We start from the raw sequence: 21,334 nt of genomic DNA, 5'->3' as shown, positions 1-21,334 counted from the left end.
AGAGGTGATGTCGCGTTTGACTGCTTGATCAGAGGTGATGTCGCGTTTGACTGCTTGATCAGAGGTGATGTCGTATTTGACTGCTCGATCAGCGGTGATGTCGTATTTGACTGCCTGATCAGAGGTGATGTCGTATTTGATTGCTCGATCTGAGGTGATGTCGTGTTTGACTGCTTGATCAGAGGTGATGTCGTGTTTGACTGCTTGATCAGAGCGATTTAGAGGTGATGTCGTGCATTGCGATGGGTAGATATGTCACAATCGGTATATCTGCAAATGCTTTGTTCGTCACCATAGTATCGGGTACTAAGAAGGTCCCCATCAATACAACCGTTTCCGTCCAAGTTTCCAGTCAATCCTCGGTAGTATAGTGGTAAGTATCTCCGCCTGTCACGCGGAAGACCCGGGTTCGATTCCCGGCCGGGGAGGACATTCTTTTTTTTCATGGGCACACAGTTATTTTTGCATTCAGTGAGTGCACTGCAATAGTGCTATGCTGTCTCTGCCCAGAGAAAGAATGGCTATACTTCCTTCATGAGCAATGCCCATATTGTCAAATCAAGAAAACCGTACCCAACCGGCACACCTTTTTCTAAAGATAAGAAAGAAAAGGAAGACCAACATCCGCCCGTTGTTTCTACAGCAAACATACAATCTGGTGTGGTGCTTGGTGAATCGTATGAATCGAATGTGGTACTACCATGCAAGTCTTGTTCTGTGCTGTTTTTATTGTAATCATGAAACGTTTTCGGGTCACCCCGTTGCTGTTCCCTTGAGGCAAGTGTATGGATGTATGGGGAGGTACCAGATCCCTGTGGGCCTGGGACACTGAGGAGAGGGCGCCAACGGATACCCAATGGTCACATGCAGTTTCCCTAGATGCTACCATTCCTTGGTTCATATACTCCACTGAAACCCTTCGTTCATTATTCATGGACTCGGATGGAGAGCCAAGGATAAATTTATAGAAAATAAAAGGACCAAGAAACTACAAGTTACACTATAGTATGTCCACTAACACCACCAGTTGCTAAACAATCAGCTCATGCGATAACATTACACCGACGGTACTGACCGACGGTACTGACGTTCTACATTCATGTTTCTGCTTTTTTGCTGCTACTGCTTCAGATCTGCGCGTGCAATGTCCCGATAGTCTGCCGTGTGGTCTCGCTCAACCAGGCTCTCTTGTTTCCGGGCTTTTTGACGTGCACAAATCGGTACTCATCCCCAGGAGGTTTAATGCATGTTACCACTATCATGCATGTTACTACTACTGCTATGCATGTGTGTGTGTGTGTGTGTGTGTGTGTGTGTGTGTGTGTGTGTGTGTGTGTGTGTGTGTGTGTGTGTGTGTGTGTGTGTGTGTGTGTGTGTGTGTGTGTGTGTGTGTGTGTGTGCATTCGTGTTTTGTGTTGAACTAACTATTAGAAATCTCCCAGGACCTGTGCATGGTGCGTGCGACTCATAAAAGCTAGAATGAACAAGAATAAAAAATAACCCCGTGCACGAGCCTCTAAGCCCACTGCCTCACCCTCACGACCTACCATTTTATGGCGTCATGTTGCCGTGAAGAATTTCCTTGGAGCACACCCCACTAATGTTTATCAGTTGATATGCATTCTATGTGAGCCCTTTGTTCATTCCTTTGTAGATGCATTTAGCTGCAAGGTACGCAGCCGATTGTAGGCGTGTAGGCCTGCCTGCCTGTTTTTTATCTTGACTTACTCGTTGGTGTTGGGAGTGGATCAGGAGAACATGCTTGCCTGGTCCATCTTGTGACACACGGCGCCTTTTGGATTGTTTTTGTGTGATTTTATTATGCCGCACGTCATCCCTGTTGCATGTTACTTCATCCGTTGTTACTCTTCATGCATGTACCCTTATTAGGCAGGTCTTTGCTCTTGTCCATCACTTTTTATTTGCTTTTCAAACACATTGTGTTCAGAAAACTAGGACTGTATTAGTTAGGAATAGTATGAGCATGTACTTATAGCTTGAGTGTGTTGTGACCAATTTCTGCTTCCAATTTGTTTTGTGTGTTATTGTGCGTATTTAGCTTTCTGCTTCCAATTTGTTTTGTGTGTTATATAATGTGTGCGTATTTAGCAATAGTCCAAAAACAACCGTGCTTTACTGTTACTGTTGGCGGTTTATCCGTGTCTGTCCGATGTCGTCATGAGCTTACAGCATAGGCTGTAGTGTGCAACGCTGAACTTGATTCAGAACAGCGCAGTCGGATGCGTGTGCGCGTACACGTGCAGGGCACTTTCACGAGCGTACACGCTGTTATACCAGGCGGCTGCAAAGGATCGTTAACTGCTGCGTAACTACAGTCATAAATAATTCATGATTTAAAAATGAACTCACAAATTACACTAGAGTGCCTGCATGTGCCAAGCACTCGTACAGGACCAGTTACCCTCTCCGAAAGCTGGAAGCCATACTGATTAGGCATTGGCGGATACTGCTCGAAAAGGTGGCAGATTCTGCTCGAAAAGAAGTGAAATTGGCAGAACCATACAAACCTTATGGCGGGCAATTCCCTGAATTCTGCTCCATTTCTTTATCCACATACCAAACATGCATGAAACTTACCAGAAAAAGTACCGAATTCTGCCCATTTTTCTGCCGGCATTACCCGCGAAGGCCTAATACTGACTGCATTATACTTGGAATGGCTGCAGAAGATCATCGACTGCGTGCGGTGGTCATACATGAACTCACAGAATACCCTGTAACAAGACTCCCAGTCAATGGGGATGTCCCTAGTAAAACAATAAAAATAGTAACTGGTTTGAGGGAAATTAGTTAATAAAAATAGTATACAACATTAATAGAGTGACTGCATAAGCCAACTCCTAGCTCGTAAAATAAATTTAAAATAAATTATATGACCAGTTTCCCTCCCGACAAGGTGGTCTCTTTCCATCAAAGCGGACCCAGGTGAAATTATAAGCATTCACTCTTCGCATGAAAGCACGGATATCTGGATATCCACGGAGATAACAGAACCGACGGCCTTTGAAATTAATTTCTTGTAATGATATTGAAAACTGGAATCAAAGAACATCGTCCAAGCAGAGCTTTTGATAGCGGCTGCATAGCAATAGCACAAAGAATTAACACTAAACTAAGGCTATCTTGAAATGAAAAAAGGCGAATGAAGTAGGAAAACCTAGTGTGTGTGTGTGTGTGTGTGTGTGCGTGTACAACGAAATCAGAACACAGTAGCCAGTTAGCAAGATTATACATGTACATGTATATGCATCCGATTCTCTATAGCCTTGGATGGAAGTAATAGTACTGTCTCCGCATGGATAATGTAATACTATAACACTAAATTACTATATTTCTGAATAACAAAACGGGTAATAGCTAGCAGATACACCAGTGTATGTGTAATTCCTCGTAAATAGAGTGCGGATGAATGTTCAAGAAGTAACGGTCCTACGCCTGCAGACTAGGCATGAATAACTTGTAAGTAGCGAGGGCAAAGAGCAGCAGGAAGAACCAGAAACGCATGCTCGCTCACGGCAAAACAACAACAAACAACAGCTATCAACGTTGCGGAAAATTCTTTCTAACACCCGGACACACCGATGCACCTTCATGTACATATACACGTGATATCTATACGCACTGGTGCACTCTCCGATTTCTTCTGGTGACCGTGCACTTCAATCGCCGAATGCTGCTGCTATTTGCCGTTCTGGTGATGGATGCAGAATGCCAGAACACGGCAGTACAGATCGTGCACACCGGGCAATTCTTCCAAAAAGTAGTACACTGCCGGGAGACATAATGTTAAAAACTAGGAATTTGCATAGATAAGACCAATAGTTATTGTGTGTGTGTGTGGGGGGGGGGGGGGGGGAGATAGCTTTATCAAGCCTTCAAGGACAATATCTTTCGCAGGCTTGCACTACTGTCATTCTCAGATGTTTAGACAGTCATAATGCAAATTACTTCTAAATGTTAACCAAGCGCTTACATGTACATTGGGAAACAGTCTTGAGTTGACATTGCACGCAGCGGGGGCGCGCCTTGCTGGAATCAAGCTTGACGCCAGTACCACCACCACGCCACACCGAAAAGCAGCACCACAAAGGTCCACTGGGATTCGAGGTACTGAGTAGCCACGAGCTTCGCCACCTCCTGATAGAATTTCCAGCGCCCACCGCAAGCCAGGATCTCCAGCCTTTCTTGAATTTTCTGGAAGCTTGGCCTCTCCTCTGGTTTCAGCCGCCATATTTCAAGCATCAGTGGGTAGACTTCTCCGAGAGCGGTTTCCCGCTTTGGCAGCCGCCCGCCGTCCTCCAGGAACGTTCGCAAACAGCTGACACTGACCCCACGTGGTGTGATGATGCCGTTCACGCTCTCGTACGGCGTTGCGCCATGCGACATCACCTCCCAGAGCACCACGCCGAGACTCCAGACGTCCGACCGACTGGTCGCGGGGCCGCGGAACGTTTCGGGCGCACTCCAGAGCGCGGGCAGAGCATAGGTACCCTGGCTGTTAGCCATGTACACGTACTCGTGATTTTTGAATGGTATGGACCCAAGCGGTGTCTTGCCCACCATCTGGCGAGTAAAACCCAGGTCAGTGATTCTGCACTTTCCACTGTTCATCACCAGGATGTTGCGCGCGGCCAGGTCACTATGTACAATGAATTGCTTCTGAAGATAGTCCATGCCAGCCGCTACACCAGCTCCCATCATGCAGAAGCTGGCTCGTAGCGTCTCGCTGCTCAGTGTTGTGAAGAATGGTATATTCTTAGCCATGTCCAGCAGAGTGCATCCACCCTGGACTAACTCCATCACTATGTACGGCAAGCCGTCGTGACTCTCCGCCAGCCGCACACGGACGACATTCGGATGTTTGAGTCTTCCGAGCAGCTCGCCTTCGCGGAGGAATTCCGTTAGCAGTGCTCTCTCATCTTTGGTCCGACGGTTCGGCACCTTCACGGCCACGTCCTCGCTCTGCACTTCACCTGGTGGCGTCCATTTGGCGTGCCACACGTCCCCAAAGTAGCCATTGCCCAATTTCTGCAGCACCGTCTCCACTGAAGGCAGGACGGGCGGCGAGGAGGATTCGATCTGCAGCGTATTGCCAACTGTACGTAAAGTTTTGCTGTCGGTGTTGCCCATCACCGCAGACCTATGTAGGCGAAGATTCGCCGATACAGCGAGATGCGATCACTTCGTCCTCAACAAACAGGCCCCGGCAGGAGTCAGTTCGATCAATCAACGATAACACCATGAATACTGGATGCTCAACTCGCACAACTCCATCAACAAGTTACATGATGATGGTCCAGACCATGGAGCTACTGTTGTGCATGTCATTCACGCTCAAACACACATCCCAGACCCAGGTTTGCTATGTGCGCGATCTGAAAGCCGCAGACCATAGATCTACGTACCAGTAGATCTACATAAGAATGTGTCAGTGCAACTACACCATGACCATGAATGATGATTGATGACTACCGCGGTACAGGTACGAGTACAGTCAGTAGATCTACACTGGAATGTGCAAGACTCTTTTACTCCTCGCGCGATCGGATTTCACAATTTTCAGCGAGGGGCAATGATACAGACTCAGTGCTAGTGATCATGGTGATCACTTTCAAGCCCTATATAGGCTATAAGGGCTTGAAAGTGATGACGTCAAAACGGCCAGGGAGTAGTAAGTAAGTTGACATCAGATTTCTATTTTTGGATCCACTAAGGTGTGACTTTGCTATTGCCTAAGTATGTGGGTGCATAGGAACCCACTCATGATGTCGCATGCAGGTGTGACTTTTATTTCGCCACCAGTTGTAAGCCCGCCCCCAGTAGCCAAATCAGTCAGTTTCACTGGCTACATCACCACGCTGTGGGTAAGACCGCTTGAAATGTGCTTGGATCCATACAAAAACTGGATCCAAGTGGATCCAGTTTTTGAATTTTTGAAATTGTTGCTATGCTGTGACGTAGCACTTTCAAGCCCTAATTAAAGGGGAAGTTTAAGGCAAAAATTAAAATTTCACCAGTTGTAGTCTTCGGGGTGCTGAGTCGAATGGTCTTGGTCCGAGAAAGCTGAGACGCTCCCTTCCTACTTGAATCCCAATCGAACTCGCGCACTTCCACCGAAACTGGGTGACTGCGCCCTACTAGATGGGGATTTGTATGCAAAATGTCACTAAAAGCGCCGTTTCGTTCTTATAAAAGCACGGATGACCGCGATTGGCCCATATGTTGTAGTCTTTTGGACGCTGAGTCGACTGGTTTTGGTCCGAAAAGGCTGCGATGCAGCGTTCCTCCTTTATTCCCAATCGAACATGGTTGAACAAGTGGTCACGTGCTCCTGGGTGCCCAAATCATCTGGTCACCACGCCAGCAGGCGACAACTTTCACACCAAGGTTCAACTCGAGTTCAACTCGAGTGACAGGACTGCACCCAAAAAAGGTCAAACAGGCTAGTAGTAAGTATTAGTTGTACCCTGCAGGCACGGTGACCAGCTGACTGGTGTACGCAGGAGCACGTGACCGCTTGTTCAACCATGTTCGATTGGGAATAAAGGAGGAACGCTGCATCGCAGCCTTTTCGGACCAAAACCAGTCGACTCAGCGTCCAAAAGACTACAACATATGGGCCAATCGCGGTCATCCGTGCTTTTATAAGAACGAAACGGCGCTTTTAGTGACATTTTGCATACAAATCCCCATCTAGTAGGGCGCAGTCATCCAGTTTCGGTGGAAGTGCGCGAGTTCGATTGGGATTCAAGTAGGAAGGGAGCGTCTCAGCTTTCTCGGACCAAGACCATTCGACTCAGCACCCCGAAGACTACAACTGGTGAAATTTTAATTTTTGCCTTAACTTCCCCTTTAATTTGTGGAGTGTTGGAGTTAGACTACCAGCATGCATGTGCATGTATTGTTGGACGGTTGACAGCGTGTTTTTGTTTGTTTGTTTGTTTTCTAAATTTCGGCTACTTGTATACCGGTACTTCTTTTTCGTCTTGGGGGTTAGACGCTAGACACGGGGAAGTGGCTACGTAAGGATGTGAGCCCGCCTTTCGGCACGGGGCCGCGGGAGTTGCAGCTCGCTCGACTCGACTCCACTGCGTGAAGCACGTTACAAAGCGGAGGACGCACTAGTCACGGTGTCGAAAACAGGGCTCCTCGCAAGAAAATTCCCGGTCCAGACCCTCAATATCTAAAATAATGTCTTGCCCTAGAATAATGAGGGTCCGGACCGGAGCAAGACTGGACGGGCGCTCTGCCGACCGATGATGGTTGTAGTCAGGAGCACTGTTTTCGATGTCCTCCGCTTTGTAACCGTTATGATGCTGTCAACCGTCCAACATCATGTCAACCCTTATCCAGCCAGCCATGCAAAAATCGACCACCGGTCGATAGGTTTGTCATGTTGTAACTCAATCATTTTCGGTCCTATTTGGATGTCAAAAGAAGCAGGAAGAGTAACCAATCCAGCGCTGCAAAATGAATCATCATGCCATGATCTAAAAATGAAATTTATATAATAGAGGCCAATGCCATGGATGAGGCATATAGGCTGTTGTCGCTCCGCTTATGAAGCGCCAACCATACCGAACATAATGTGTATGGATGGAGATGATGCTTCTAGGAGATCTCCCTAGTTACTAGCAACCACCTTCCATGTTTTGACCATTTGAGGTGTACAACCAAGAGTCCATGTTATGGACTCTTGGTACAACTGATAGTATACCAAGCAGCAATGGGTGTGTTACTGCGTTGTTTCATAGATCTATGAAACAACGCTTACATAATTGGTTTGTGCGTTCAATAAAACACGTTTTACTAGCAGGTCTACTGTTGAAAGACCTCTGCTGGGATGACACCTCTACCCATGCTTGGCATGGCTATGGTCCGGGTAGCTACATGTACAATGTAACTAATTACTTAGTAGCAAAGCCTAGCTCGTTGGCTTGGGGGGGGGGGGGGGGGTGATAGCCCTTGGCCTTGGAAGATAATGCTCGAAAACAAATTGGCAGATTCTGGTCGAAAGGAATGAAATTGGCAGAACCGTACCAACATTATGGCAGGCAATTCCTTGAATTCTGCTTCATTTCTTTATCAAGTTTACCCACATACCAAACATGCATGAAACACACCAAACTCGGCCAATTTTTCAGTTTATCCACATACCAAACATGCATGAAACACACCAAACTCGGCCAATTTTTCAGTTTATCCGCATACCAAACATGCATGAAACACACCAAACTCGCGGCCAATTTTTCTGCCGGCACTATCCACCAAGGGCTAGGGGGTGACGTTTTCTTCAGACTTTTCTGAGTTTCTCCTGGCCAGTGGAGTAGAGTGATCATGAAAGATAATTTCAATTTCCAAAACCTCAAGTCAAGTCACCACCACTACACAAAGGTCGTTGACGCTGCAAATTTTATTCAAAACTCTGCACTCACATCACCATCACCACAGCGAGGACAATTCCGGTATACATGTATAATTGATATTGACGATTGATATTGACTGATCATAATATGAATTGGCTGCAGTGGAGCCTCCGTGTTCTAAAAACGTATTCAAGGAGAATTTGTCAAAGCATTTTCAAGCAGACGCAATGTCTGAGCATTCAAGTTCAATACACATTAAATTTAGAATGGAGCTTCAAAATTATGGTCGCAGTGTGCGAAGGGTCCTGCCGATTTATGAGCATGGCGCTCGCTGCGTATGGGCCACCGCCGCGGTTACAGCGGTTCCGCAAGCAAGCAACGTGCCCACACATTGGGCTTAGCTGGTCCTATGATGTCTTGCAGTCGAACAGCAATGTCGGTGAATGTTGGCCGTGAGCTCGGCCCGTCCGCCCAAGTGTCTCTCATAAGCCCGTAGACGATGTCACGACACCCTTCAGGTTGGCCTAGCCGGTATCCGTTGTCCAAGCGGTTCAACATAACCTCGTAATCGATGCCAGTGCGGTCGTTGACCAAGCCAGTAGCGTCAAGTTCCGAGTAGGGGGTTTCCCCGAACGCCATCACCTCCCAGAGCAGTACCCCGAAGCTCCACACGTCCGACATGCTACTGCAGTGACCCGACCGCAGCAGCTCCGGGGCTGACCAGCGTATTGGAAGCGGTACCTCGCCGCCGGTTGTAACATATGCGTACTCACTCCCAGTTTCCATGCCCACCGCATCAGTGAAGCCATCGGTGGAGACGGAGCTGATGGGCGACTCGATCATCTTGCGTGCCAGACCGAAGTCCGTGATCTTGCACTTGCCATCTGCCATCACCAGAACGTTACGCGCTGCCAGATCACGATGTACGAGTCGTCTCTGAGATAGATACTGCATACCCGAGGCAACATCCAGGCACATTCGACAGCGGATGTGATCACCTCCATTGCTCAAACGGGACTTGCGGCGGCGTTGGCAGGATCGCGCGAAATCCCGTAGATTGCCCCGTGTGGAAAGTTCCATTACGATAAAGGGCAGGCCCTGGTGAGATGACGCTAGCTTGACGGACACAACGTTAGCGTGCCGCAGCTCGCTGACTATCTCACTCTCACGTTTAAAGGCCCGCCGTGCAGCTTCGTCCTCCGCGGCGCGGCCAGCGGGCACCTTGACCGCAACATCCACTGGTCTAGCCTTGCCAGCGCTCGGTCTCCACGATGCACGCCACACGCGACCGAAGCTGCCGCATCCCAGCATTTCCATGCCAACCATGGAGGGCAGTTCGGGCGCACACTCCCCACTGGATGGTTCGGGGCACCAATCCAGTCTATGTTGATTGCAGTTTCCCATGGCAGAGCAATAATGGCAATATCCGGTAATACCAGATGTATGTAAACGCGCCTACTGCGTTGCTGGATGTGCACAATAGAGCGGAAGCATGCAGGCACATCAGCACCTCTCGCTCACGGTTGTATGCCCAGGTTTTCCTTCGACACGGCGGAGGAAGAAAGGCCTTGCAGAAACGAGGGAGAGCTGCTCTCCAGATAGCGGGGACTCCCCGGGGGCGCCGGTCCAGTGAGTGCCGCTGACTGCTCGCATGTACAGTGAGCACTGCAGGCTTGCCGCTCCAACGCACTACAGCATACACACGTTTGCCAAGGTACCGTGTATAGTGCGTACCAATATCTTGGAGCTCTACCTTCTGAGGATAAGCGGTATGATTGTTACTATAATGAATACGGTCTTGTATTCTCGCACCATGCCGTTGCATGCGGAAGTAGAGCCAAATGATGCACCAAAGACAAGGTCACGGCTGCTACTGAAAATATTAATTAGACCAGCTCGTTGCAGATCCCCGCAAAGCTCGTCTGATGGTTATTGGTCGGTGAGTTGTCTCTTCTTAAACTGTGCAGATCAAACGGAATGTAGCTGGTCCAATGGCAACGATTTGCAAATGAGGTCAGAACTACGGAGAGGTGCGGATGAGTCTGCCCGAGCGAGAGGGTCACAGATCCAGAGGTCGTGATTGGGGTCAGTGGGAAACCTCGGATGTACGAAGCATTGGCCCCGTCCGGCGAAAAGTATCTCCAACACGCATACCCCATGCCTAGGTGTAATGCGATGGGTTTTTTCCGTGGTACAGTACTGATGCATGACAGGCATGGGGAAATTCTCCGCATGTTGCTCCTGGCAGCTTCTACTTTAGTGTACATTCCCCCAGCTTTGGAGCGACACTTTATGCGCGTGCTTTTAAAGTATAATTAGTATATTTCAGCATTATGCGTCACCGAAGCGATACGATTCATGACGTAATTGACGTACATGTATAGTTTGATACAGGTCTTCCCCGCTTCTGATGGTTATGATTTACATGTATGTGCTCCTGGAGCAATCCGGTGTGTACGCAGGCCAACTTTTGATAGTGACCCCCCCCCCCCCCCATGGCATACTTGCGCTTTGTCCTTGCTACCAGATATTTGTCTAATGACGAATCCTTGCCGATAATCTGTTATCATCCCCACTGTCTGTAACGCACAGTAGCTACATTTGTATAATACGTGCAGTTCGGTATGAGTCATGATCACAGGGCGGATATCAAGCAAGGCTGGCATATACTGTTACTGCACCACTGATACTACACGTGGTTATAATCTTCTTTTTTTGGCTAAGAGACTCATGGTGGACATGAGGAAGAGAACAGAGAGGGCCGGGAAAGCGATGACAGTAGTACGCCAAGTATACGTACATGGCATGCACTTCTAGTCGTCCGCTCAACCAAAATGGACCTTTGTCCTTAGGCGCACCTTCCAGAAGTGGAGGCTAGGGAAATATTCCGAAGTCACTGCACGCCTACAATGTGGCCTGCAATGCATGCGCATGCTGCACAGCACTTTGCGTCAGCAGGGGCGAGCTAGACGTCACGAATTGACATGAGCGTTTCACGCAGGCAACTGGTCATTTTCAGGAAGTCATAGCATTGCACAAGCCTCCACAGCTCAAAGTCGCGCAGTTGAAAGGTGAATGAACTGAGTCAACATTATTGCACCAACGGGTATTGCCTGGAAATCGGGACTCGCACTGGCTATCCAGGGCATTCCAGGCCAAAAGGGTAGTTGGGCAACAGAAATTTGACGCCAGGGGTGATGGTTCGCTGAATGCAAAACCTTCCGCGTGGGGGCAAGGGGCGTTGACACTTGCAAACGCATCCAAGACCGACACACGGAATGGGAATGGGAGATTCTGCTTCGGGTTGTCCTTGCCTCTATGCGGCCTGTACGAGTACGTGTAACTGGTCTAAACCATTGTTTGCATTCAGTGAACCATCACCCCGGGCATCAAATTTATTTTGCCCAACTTTCACGCATGTCCTCCTACTTCGCGCGCACGTGTGTGTGTGTGTGTGTGTGTGTGTGTGTGTATTTGTGTGTGTGTGCAGGCGTAAAGTGAAACGAACAAAGACTAAGTGAAAAGTAGAAATTCACTAACTGACCAGCTGTCTGGTGCAAACCAGGCTAAATAGTGGCGGCCAATTCTTCAGTCGTGTGTCTGTGCCATGCTGGGCACATAGTTAAACAAGCGGAGGAATACGAACTTAGAAGTTGGGACAATCTACTTCAAGCGGAGGAATGTTCCAGGAATTGCCGGCCACACATACAATTTGTATGGTTTGCCAATATCACTGCTTTTTGAGCAGATCAGGCTTGTCAATCTTACGAGCACTATCCTATTCGTCAAGGCCGAGTACCGATCCCTGATTGGGGGGGGGGGGGGAGGAGGCAGTGGCCGCAGTCCCTTAAACACACCGTTTTCTGGTCCGTATTGACTACATGTACAGGTACATTGTATGAGTCAATTGCTTTAGTGTAGCCCTGAGGTTGACTCGCCCTTCCAATTATGTTGTTCCCTTCCTCTCTCTCTCTCTCTCTCTCTCTCTCTCTCTCTCTCTCTCTCTCTCTCTCTCTCTCTCTCTCTCTCTCTCTCTCTCTCTCTCTCTCTCTCTCTCTCTCTCTCTCTCTCTCTCACACACACACACACACACACACACACACACACACACACACACACACACACACACACACACACACACACACACACACACACACTCTCTCTCTCTCTCTCTCTCTCCAACCGCCTGTTTGTGTTGCGACGTTAAAATAAGCTTCAACAACAAGTAGGGCTACAGCCATTACCGATGCCAGTGCTTAAAGACGCTGGACGCCAGCGTGGAATTCATGTGCTTGTCGCCTAGCGACTCCAGCATACCATTCAACATGCGCTGATAGTGACAAAGGTGGTGTTGGGCAATAATTCCTCAACTACATGTACTAATAGTGCCCATATACTTCAAGTACGTACAAGTACATGAGCAGCAAACATGGTGCAAGACTTGAAGCGAGCAGGTAAATAGTCAACTGTCCCCTTCAAATTCACCTGTCAAACGTGTCACTTGAGGGGAAAGCTCGAGGCAAGTGCAAACCTTGACTCATGCCATTACTATTTTTGTAGAACTTAGGCTAAGTTAGGGCAGCCGCCAAGCTTGCTGCTGCTCGAGCGCTGAATGACATACATCCTGCTACGCACGGACCAGTGCGTCAGACGCCTCAACTCGCAACTGATTACGCTCAGATCATTGTATGGTCAGTGTTCTAGGCTACATTGTACTACAATTGTAGTATGCTAGCATAACAGAGTGCGAGTACAGGACTGGTATTCACCGCCACTGCGCCAGTGCCAGGGCCATGATGCGTCCAACGACTCATAAAAATGTCTCATACTCACAGGTTCTTGCTGTTCATCCGTGAGTCGTAGCCACGATAGAGGGAGTCGACGCAAGAACATACAGTAGTGTAGTTGATCTACTACAACTACATGTACTTGTATATTCTTGTGTCGACGTCTCCCTGCTGAGTGCTGTACAGTGTAGATGCACATAATAATTATTATAATGGGTTTCTGAATGATATGTACACAAGAGAGAGATTGGAAGCTGTGTCGCAACTCTGAGTTTCACGTATTACTACGATCATCAGGCAACCTATGAATGAGATGTACATACATGTAGGTTACGTCCTCTCTACAGTATAGTGTAGCATAATTATTATGAGCACTCTGGCAAGGTACGTTCGCGCCTGCAGGCCTGGTTTAAATCTGGCTTTGGAAGTTATATTTTTCATTGCTTTCAGGTTCGGCCTCATTTTCTCTGTGCTGGGGCGGATGAGTCCACAAAGGACGAAACAGTTCTGCCCGCAGATTGAGTACTTGAAGTACACGGTACAGCCATGTACATGTACATTGACAATCTGTACATCGGACGATGTGCGCCAACCCTTATCTGTAGAAGTCTACACTGTTGTCTGAGGATTGGTGGATAGCCATGAAACTCTGAGTTACAGCTTGATGCAGCCCGCTACTGTTACGTAGTGTAGTTCCATTGCTAACTATAATTACTTGTGTTTTCCGAGTTCATGTGATGCACTTTTCCTGTTGCCGCATCGCTTGCATACGGTCATACGGAATGGTGACAGTCGGCATTGCACAGTATCCGGGAAGTGGAAACGCTGCTCAGCAGAATAGCTCCTTCTGCTTGTCACTTGAAGTAACATTGCTGGCGACTGAAATGTCTGTACTGCTATTGCGACGATAGTCACGTCCTTTTGACTCATATCCTTGTTCAAACAAAGCACATTGGCTAGCTTCTCACACGTAATTCTCAGCATTACTTTAAAACAAAAATATATATATTATAATATAGAACATGTCGCTGCACACGAAACGCTTTTACCAAGAGGGAAGAGTGCGCGTAAGCTACCTGCTCTTGGGATTAGAAAAAAGTACATCACATTCTCTTATTCTATATTCCGCATATTCCGCATGACTGTATTCGAAAGTTTCTCCCAAAAATTTGCTACTTGAAAGTACATGTACCACCGACTGATACTGACAGTGCTGCATTGCATCAGGGGTAACGGCCTCTTTTACGGGCAAAATAAAGTCATGTGCATGTAGATGTGAAAAATAGAGATACATGTACAATGTACCATGAAAAGAAAATGCATGACATCATAATAATATTATTGCATGTACATGTACAGTGTATAATCCACATAACATACACCACAGCATACACAGTGTACATTGTAATAATATGCTGTGATGTGAAAGCTGGATCAGTGGATGCTGCATTTAGCGCTATAACTTATACCGGTAAGTATAACTGCTGATTAGTTCACAACTCGTGACACGTAATTAAGGCTCAAACGGTCACGGTTTTACCCCTGACGGTTAACTGCTAAGCTAACGGTCGGTTAACCGGTTATAACCTATAAGCCACGGCAATCCTGCGGACTCTTTTTTAACCGTATATTTGACTATACTCATTCAAAAAATGTACCCTATTCAGTGCAACGCACACTTGTACATTCTCTTGCATGCTCATTCATACATACTCTCACACCAAGAGACCAGATATGACCGAGTTGACAGCCCAGAAATTGCGTACGCGTGCGACAGCCCGCGAAAGTGCACACTTTGCAACGACCTGATACTTGAAAAATTGACTGAAAAGTTACTGCGTAACCGTTATCTTTATCGGTTAACCGTTAATTCTTACCGGTCTGCAACCGGTTAATCGGACTAATCGTTTGAGCCCTACACGTAATACTAGAAAAGTTTCTATACCATCGCGATAACGTAACGTAAGTGCAATAGTAGGTCTACAGCTAGGAGAACCTGTATGCGACGTACTCTGTCACGCACAATGACAACGTGATCTGCATGTCAGTAGCCATCTTACACTAGCTAGCCATGTGGACCGCACTCTGCAGTCCAAGACATGCACATTTCCTGCAGGCTATCTCTATGCTAACACAGCAGACCCGCAGAGCGCAAGCGGAAACTTTCGATGAATCCAATCCAGTGCTGGATGCTGGTTCTACGAGTACCAGTCTACACAGCGTATCGTCCAAACGCTCCGAGAGCCCGGTGGTAGACATCTCAATGAAAAAAGAACTGCTGTCGTTGTTGTCCAAAAGGTAGACGGGGCAGACGTCCGCACTCCAAAGAGCATAACAGTCTTATCATCCGCGGGCGTTGTTTCTTTGGGTCTGACTTGCGGCCGTTGATAGGACAGTTGCAAGAAAAGGCCTTGTCTGAATCCACACTGTCGCTGGACGGATCGCGTTCCACGAAGTGATCCTGAGTTGCGTCCATAGACAGACCCAGAAAACTAACCTGTAGAATATCATGGGCAACACGCAGGCCAGGCAAATTGTCGATCAGCTCGCTCACGTCGAGACGGGTCCTCCGGACATTCCTGAAATGGAAGTAGGCGAGAAATTGGGCAGCGGTTCGTTCGGCGATGCGTGGCTCGCCACCTGGAGAAGAAACATTCCCGGCGAGGAGGGCGAACTCAAGGTGGCGGTCAAGGTGCCAAACTTCCGAACGAGGCGCAACCGTGAGTTGCTGGCCTCATTTCGGCGCGAGGGCGAGATCATGCGGGACCTGAAGCACCGCAATATCATCGGTGTGAAGCGTGTTGATGAACATGACGGTCTTCCGTACATTGTCATGGAGCTGGCGGCGAAAGGCAGCCTGCGGGAGTTCGCTCAGAAGCTGAAAGGCAAGGAGTACCTGTCGGGAGGTCGCACGCGCTGTCGCATGTTCGTTGGCCTAGCATCCGGCATGGAGTACTTGGAGGAGAAGAGGATCGTTCACAGGGACTTGGCTGCTCGCAACGTCCTGGTGTCCGACAGTGGCACGTGCAAGATCACGGATTTTGGACTGACACGCCAGATGATCTCGCAGACTGCGCCTGGCTCACTGACGTTCCAGAACCACGAGTACGCATACATCTCTGGCAACCCGAACGGTGCTTTCCCGATTCTCTGGAGCGCTCCGGAGGTCTTTCATGGAACATCAACGACCAAGTCCGATGTCTGGAGCTTTGGCGTGGTTCTGTGGGAGGTGATGGCGTTCGGCGAAACGCCCTACGCGGCTCTGACCGACACTCGGATCATCGGACCGACGGGCATCAACGCAGGTGCACTGCTGGCCTTTCTGGAGGCTGGAACTCGCCTGGGGCAGCCGGACGGATGCCGCGACGATGTTTATCAGCTGATGACGGACGCGTGGGCCAAGCTGCCCGAAGATCGGCCAAGCTTCAGCACGATACGCCGGCGACTTGCCGAGATCGCGGGTCCCATTCGCGTGACAGTGGAGTGTGCCATTATGTAGAAGCTGCCACGAACCCATTGCAGAGAAGGTGGTGTTCCATTGTGTGATTCAGAGCCCGATGTAAGTTTTCTTCGTTGCTATAGGAACTGCATTGTCACCAGTTTGCTTTGACTCAGTTAGGCGCTCAGAAGGGTTTCTTTTGAAAAGATACTGAGTCTTTGATCCTTTTCTAGTCTCTTTATCATCTGGGCTTTTTTCAGTCTCTAATAAACTAGCTAGATGAGCCGCTTACTGCTTGCAGACGGCCGGGGATATTTTAAAGGTACGCGATGAATCTTTGGAACGTTATAGTGTACTGAATCAGTAGAATGCAGCTGATATCTGGGAAAGAATCTTGGCCGGACAGCGTGCAAGCTTGTTGCCGCATGCAATTATCATTTTAGATTTCTGGAAGCACGGGTGCATGTATCTGTTTTCCCAGTGGCTTGCCGCTACTCGAATGCCCTTGCTTCTTCTACTTTCTTTGCAAATAAAAATAGCTTCTCACGACTTGGCGAATTTAGTGTGCCGAAGCAGACGTACATTGTTTCACCTTGAGCAGCACGTAATTCGAATCTGCGCGGCTAGCAGGAAAAATATGTTTATGTACATAACACATACGTGAGGTCCACATTACCTTACCAAGTCTTGTTATATTTATAGTGTTTTCCTGAATTGAGGATTCGCAAACTCCCTTGCAGCCACCTACATGTCACCTCATCTGAGTACCCGCCCACATTATATTGTCTCCGAGCTGCTAAAAAGTGAAAAGCCTCCTTTCCGCAATTATCATGGTCACTTGTTGCGTGCCGAAGTTTGCCAACCTGATGCCCATGCAGCTGTCATTGATACACATGTAAAATTCCTTTAGCTTGTCGCCGCTTCACAAACTGTTGCAGTAGGCTTACCCTGCTGACCATATACGACACGTGTTACAGTGTCAGCTGATTTTGTATTGTATACTATTGTATACTATTGTATTGAATTATTTTTGTACTAATGGATTCTCCACAGGCCTTACTATACGGCCTAAATCAAGAGAGTCTCCGTCGAACGATTGCTGAGAGGTCTGGTCTTGTCTGCATTTCTGAGTGTACATGATTGCATGTACAGTGTTGCTCAATCAAATCCAGTCGCATCCCTCCAGTGCATGCTGGGCGTTGCGCAGCCGCCGAGACCTACGCACACTAGGCTGCGAAAAGGTGCACTGAGGCGCAAACTTGAATGACGTGACTGGATTTCATCGGAGCAGCATTGTACAGACTACACAGCCATACTTTGGACAGTGAGTCGCAGATCTGATCGGTCTATACTGAGTTTATTCTATGCCCGGGGTTCTCGCCAAAGCGACATAGCGCCGGGGGCACTGCGCCCTCCTTCACATTTTGAGCGTCCCTTTCAAAAGGAACGCGCCGCCCTTCAGAGTGCGGGCGCCACCTTTTTTATAGTAGTCCCCCCCCCCCCCCCCCCTTCCCAATCTGCACTCTCTTGTACAGTGCTGGCAACTGAAATCCGACCACTGAGTGGTGCCACCCAGCCACCAGGGTGCTGATGCTGAAGTTTGTTGAAAGATTGATCTTAGGTCTGTAACACGCAATCCTGCCTACACATAATAGTATACACTATAATACTGGGATACTAAAAAAGCTATTTCGGACTAGTATTTCAGGCCAAAAACGAAGCTAGGTATAAATGGAATAAACACCTCTGTCTTGTGTTTATGGGAATATAAACACTGTCTATAAAAACCTCGTCTACGCCTCGGTTTTTATTAATTTTATCATTATCTGCACCGTACTATAATGCATACAGGGAGTTGTACGCACCCGTTTAGAATATTCAGCGGGCTTTAAAGAGTAGTAAAATAACGATTGAGCGGGCTTTAAACTCTGATAAGGCCCTTGACGGGAATGTAGCTGATTGGTCGTTTCCTGGACAACGAGAGAGACCTCGTTCTAAATAATAATAGCAGTGTTTATATTCCCATAAACACTACGACATCGGTGTTTATTCTATACGTATACCCAGCTGTCCTACCCACAACCCGACCGTGAACATCTGAACCTCTCCTCACACAGGTAGCATTGCACACAAAGCATGTCTTATGATTTCATGATTAGGTCACTCCGTAGCGTCAGGTTCCTCGTCCATGAAGGGCAAAGAAAGAATAAAGAAGCTTTGAAGTGTAGCATGCAGTAGGCCCGGGAAGTAGTTATGATCCAGAATACTTCATTTTTTTCATTTAGACTTTATTTGAAGGATTCTCCAAAAGTAAATGGATACTTATCGGGGGAGTTTCCTGGAAGGGTGGATGAGACGAAAGGGAAGTGAAAAGGGAGAAGGGAAAATAGTACTTAGCAGAAACACTGCTCAGGGAAAACTACAGGTAAAACCACCAGGGAGAAACAGAATACATGACGAGAGCTAGATACGAAAATCAGGAATTCCAGTGGTGGAGAATTTGTACGTTAAATAATGGTCCTTCAGGAGAAACCGAAACTTAGCAGAAAATCGCTCCCTGCGTAGGCTCTCAGGAAGCTTGTTCCAGACAACTGATAAACCGAAAAGAGGAGATTTAAAGAAATGAGTTCCAGAACGAGGCAAAACGATAGAGGAAGGGTGGCGGCAGCTGCTGGAGATGGCCCGAAACTAAACTGGCTCAGTAGTGCTGGAAATTGGTAGAATACATGATGAAAATAAACTAGAGAGAGAATTTGACGACCCCATTGGAGCGATTCCCATTCACACAGATGATTCAGAACATTCTTGGATGTTGTCCAAGTAGGAAGCTGTCGGGTCTTACGTATTAGGTAGGATCGGGCAGCAGTAGCTTGTAGTCGATCCAATGTGCAGGATTGCGTAGACGACATGGCGAACAGCCAAACAGGGACAGCATACTCCAGTAAGGCTCTCACGTAACATTTATACAGTAAATTGATGGTTGATGCGGGGAGACAACGGGTCATGTGGCATAATAGAAATACTCTACTGCGATACTTACTAGTGATTTTAGTAATATGGTCAGAGAAACTAAGGTTCGGGGAAAGGGTAATACCAAGGTGACAGTGCCTGTCAGTCGTCGTAACCTCAGTGTCATCCATTTTGAAGGGGGGTGGGCAGGGAGTCAGAGCATGTTTCCGAAAGGACACATGAACACACTTACTGGTGTTAAATTTCATGGCAGTGGTTCTTGACCATTTGAGGCAATGTTCAATATCAGCTTGAAAGCTGGCACGGTGAGCGGGCACTGACGTTTTAGGCGGGGAAACAAGGATTAAATTGGAGTCGCCAGCAAAAAGAGAGATTACTGGAGACAGGGGAGGGGCATCAGGAAAAGAGTTTATGCATAGATTAAAGAGGAGGGGGCCGAGATGAGACCCCTGAGGCACCCCAGCTGTAATGGGCAACGGATCAGATTGACTTTGCCCAACTCGGACACAGATATTACGGTCACTGATGAAGTCTTTAATCCAATCGCAAGCGTTTGACGAGCACCACCCGGAAACCGACTCCAGGATCAAGTTGTGGCTGACCCTGTCGAATGCCTTGGAGAAATCCAGGAAAAGCTGATCGCAAGGTGATTTCATGTCAACAGCGCAGGAAACCGTGGTTGTAAGCTGAACAAGTTGGTCGACCGTTGACTTGGTTCTGCAGAATCCGAATTGGGTTTCACTAATAAGCTTATGTTTCTCAACAAACGAATAGAACTGGCGACTGACAATTGACTCATACACCTTAGGGATTCCATTTACCAGAGAGATTGGGCGGTAGTTGCTCGGTTCGGCTGGGCAACCTTTGCCTTTAAATATGGGTACCACAATGGCAGATTTCCATTCGCGAGGCTGTGTTTTGGCGAGTAAACAGCGGTTGAAGAGGTCAACACACAGCATGCAGCTAGCAGAGAGCTGTGCCTCGGGAATGCATCGGTGCAGCCAGCGCGAGCCTACGTTGTAGTCCTGGATCGGTGAGGCCGCGTAGCGCCCGGCGCTGACCTTCTCGATCTCGGCTTCTGGTTTTACCACAAAACTCAGAACAAGGCCTTATAAAAATTAATAGCCATCGATTATTTCTTCATAGCCACATGTAGACTCTATGATCTACATGATTGTGTACATCATGCGGCCTTGTACCAAGACTCTTGCCGTCTTGCCACTCTTGGTTCTACTCTTGCTTGTAGGGACTGCATGCACTGATCAAGTGCAAGTGAGACGGTGTCTACTTGTAGTTGTAGAGCTTCGCGGAGACTCCGGAGTCGGAGGTCGGTGCGCGTAGATCTACGAGGCTTTGAAAGTTTATGAACTCTGCACTTTGACCTCGCTTGTCTTGCTTCGTGCTTCACGTTTGCCGTTGCTGGCGCTCGACTCTGTTATGTTGTTGATGAATATCATTGACATTGGCAATCTTTTCGAGGAAGAAGAAGAAAGAGAAGAGCTGCAGTCCTAGATCTTTGCCACCTCGGGCATAGCTTTAGAGACCCTTGTTTTTCTCCCTGAGCCGCTCGTGAGTCGTGGACTCGAGCGTGGATGTACGGTCAAAATGATGCTCCACTGGATGCTGCTTGGGCTGGTGCTGGTAGTGCGACTGCATCGTTGCTCAGGTGAGGAAACTGAAACACCTGTGTCTTCGAATGATTATGTGAACTAAGTATTAGTAACTGTTACTTAGTCTTTGTCTCTTTGTCC

The 21,334-nt window shown here is 47.9% G+C and overlaps 5 protein-coding genes and 1 non-coding gene across 22 annotated transcripts in view; 4 read left to right on the top strand and 2 right to left on the bottom strand.

Annotated features, from left to right (window-relative positions):
* LOC135811911 (AT-rich interactive domain-containing protein 1A-like) overlaps window positions 1-2,142 on the top strand; it is a 67,832-nt gene extending 65,690 nt beyond the window's left edge. For 11 of the 15 annotated variants that reach the window (XM_065325169.1, XM_065325176.1, XM_065325173.1 and 8 more), the window contains one exon: window positions 1,432-2,142. In XM_065325169.1, coding sequence (XP_065181241.1) covers window positions 1,432-1,471 — 40 coding nt within the window. In that variant the 3' untranslated portion in view covers window positions 1,472-2,142. Of the gene's footprint in view, window positions 1-1,131 lie in introns of all 15 variants that reach the window. The other 4 variants (XM_065325172.1, XM_065325165.1, XM_065325168.1 and 1 more) reach the window with 1 other exon arrangement.
* Trnad-guc (transfer RNA aspartic acid (anticodon GUC)) lies at window positions 357-428 on the top strand. The gene has a single exon. It is a non-coding gene; the product is annotated as a tRNA-Asp (tRNA).
* An 864-nt stretch (window positions 2,143-3,006) lies between the features above and the next one.
* Window positions 3,007-5,514, bottom strand: LOC135811913 (tyrosine-protein kinase Fes/Fps-like). The gene has a single exon (XM_065325177.1). It carries the CDS (start codon window positions 5,149-5,151, stop codon window positions 4,057-4,059), a length of 1,095 nt encoding a protein of 364 aa, XP_065181249.1. The 5' UTR covers window positions 5,152-5,514; the 3' UTR covers window positions 3,007-4,056.
* Window positions 5,515-8,481: 2,967 nt separating this feature from the next.
* Window positions 8,482-10,611, bottom strand: LOC135811909 (tyrosine-protein kinase CSK-like). Its single transcript, XM_065325154.1, has one exon. It carries the CDS (start codon window positions 9,789-9,791, stop codon window positions 8,742-8,744), a length of 1,050 nt encoding a protein of 349 aa, XP_065181226.1. The 5' UTR covers window positions 9,792-10,611; the 3' UTR covers window positions 8,482-8,741.
* A 4,714-nt stretch (window positions 10,612-15,325) lies between these two features.
* LOC135811908 (tyrosine-protein kinase csk-1-like) lies at window positions 15,326-17,690 on the top strand. The gene has a single exon (XM_065325153.1). It carries the CDS (start codon window positions 15,684-15,686, stop codon window positions 16,671-16,673), a length of 990 nt encoding a protein of 329 aa, XP_065181225.1. The 5' UTR covers window positions 15,326-15,683; the 3' UTR covers window positions 16,674-17,690.
* Window positions 17,691-21,011: 3,321 nt separating this feature from the next.
* Window positions 21,012-21,334, top strand: part of LOC135811906 (mucin-3B-like) — a 29,021-nt gene continuing 28,698 nt past the window's right edge. The window contains exon 1 of one of the 3 annotated variants that reach the window (XM_065325151.1): window positions 21,012-21,249. In XM_065325151.1, the coding sequence (XP_065181223.1) occupies window positions 21,189-21,249 (61 nt within the window). In that variant the 5' untranslated portion in view covers window positions 21,012-21,188. The remainder of the gene's footprint in view (window positions 21,250-21,334) is intronic. The other 2 variants (XM_065325150.1, XM_065325152.1) reach the window with 2 other exon arrangements.

This window comes from Sycon ciliatum, chromosome 3, assembly GCF_964019385.1.
Source record: "Sycon ciliatum chromosome 3, ocSycCili1.1, whole genome shotgun sequence".
Taxonomy (NCBI): Eukaryota; Metazoa; Porifera; class Calcarea; order Leucosolenida; family Sycettidae; genus Sycon; species Sycon ciliatum.
The sequence above is the reverse complement of the archived record's forward strand: the minus strand, read 5'-3'. Positions and strand labels throughout refer to the sequence as shown.

What these genes read in the sequence shown, in the direction of transcription:
- LOC135811913 (XM_065325177.1), bottom strand. Translation starts at nt 5,151, where the DNA reads ATGGGCAACACCGACAGCAAAACTTTACGTACAGTTGGCAATACGCTG.
- LOC135811908 (XM_065325153.1), top strand. Translation starts at nt 15,684, where the DNA reads ATGGGCAACACGCAGGCCAGGCAAATTGTCGATCAGCTCGCTCACGTC.
- LOC135811909 (XM_065325154.1), bottom strand. Translation starts at nt 9,791, where the DNA reads ATGGGAAACTGCAATCAACATAGACTGGATTGGTGCCCCGAACCATCC.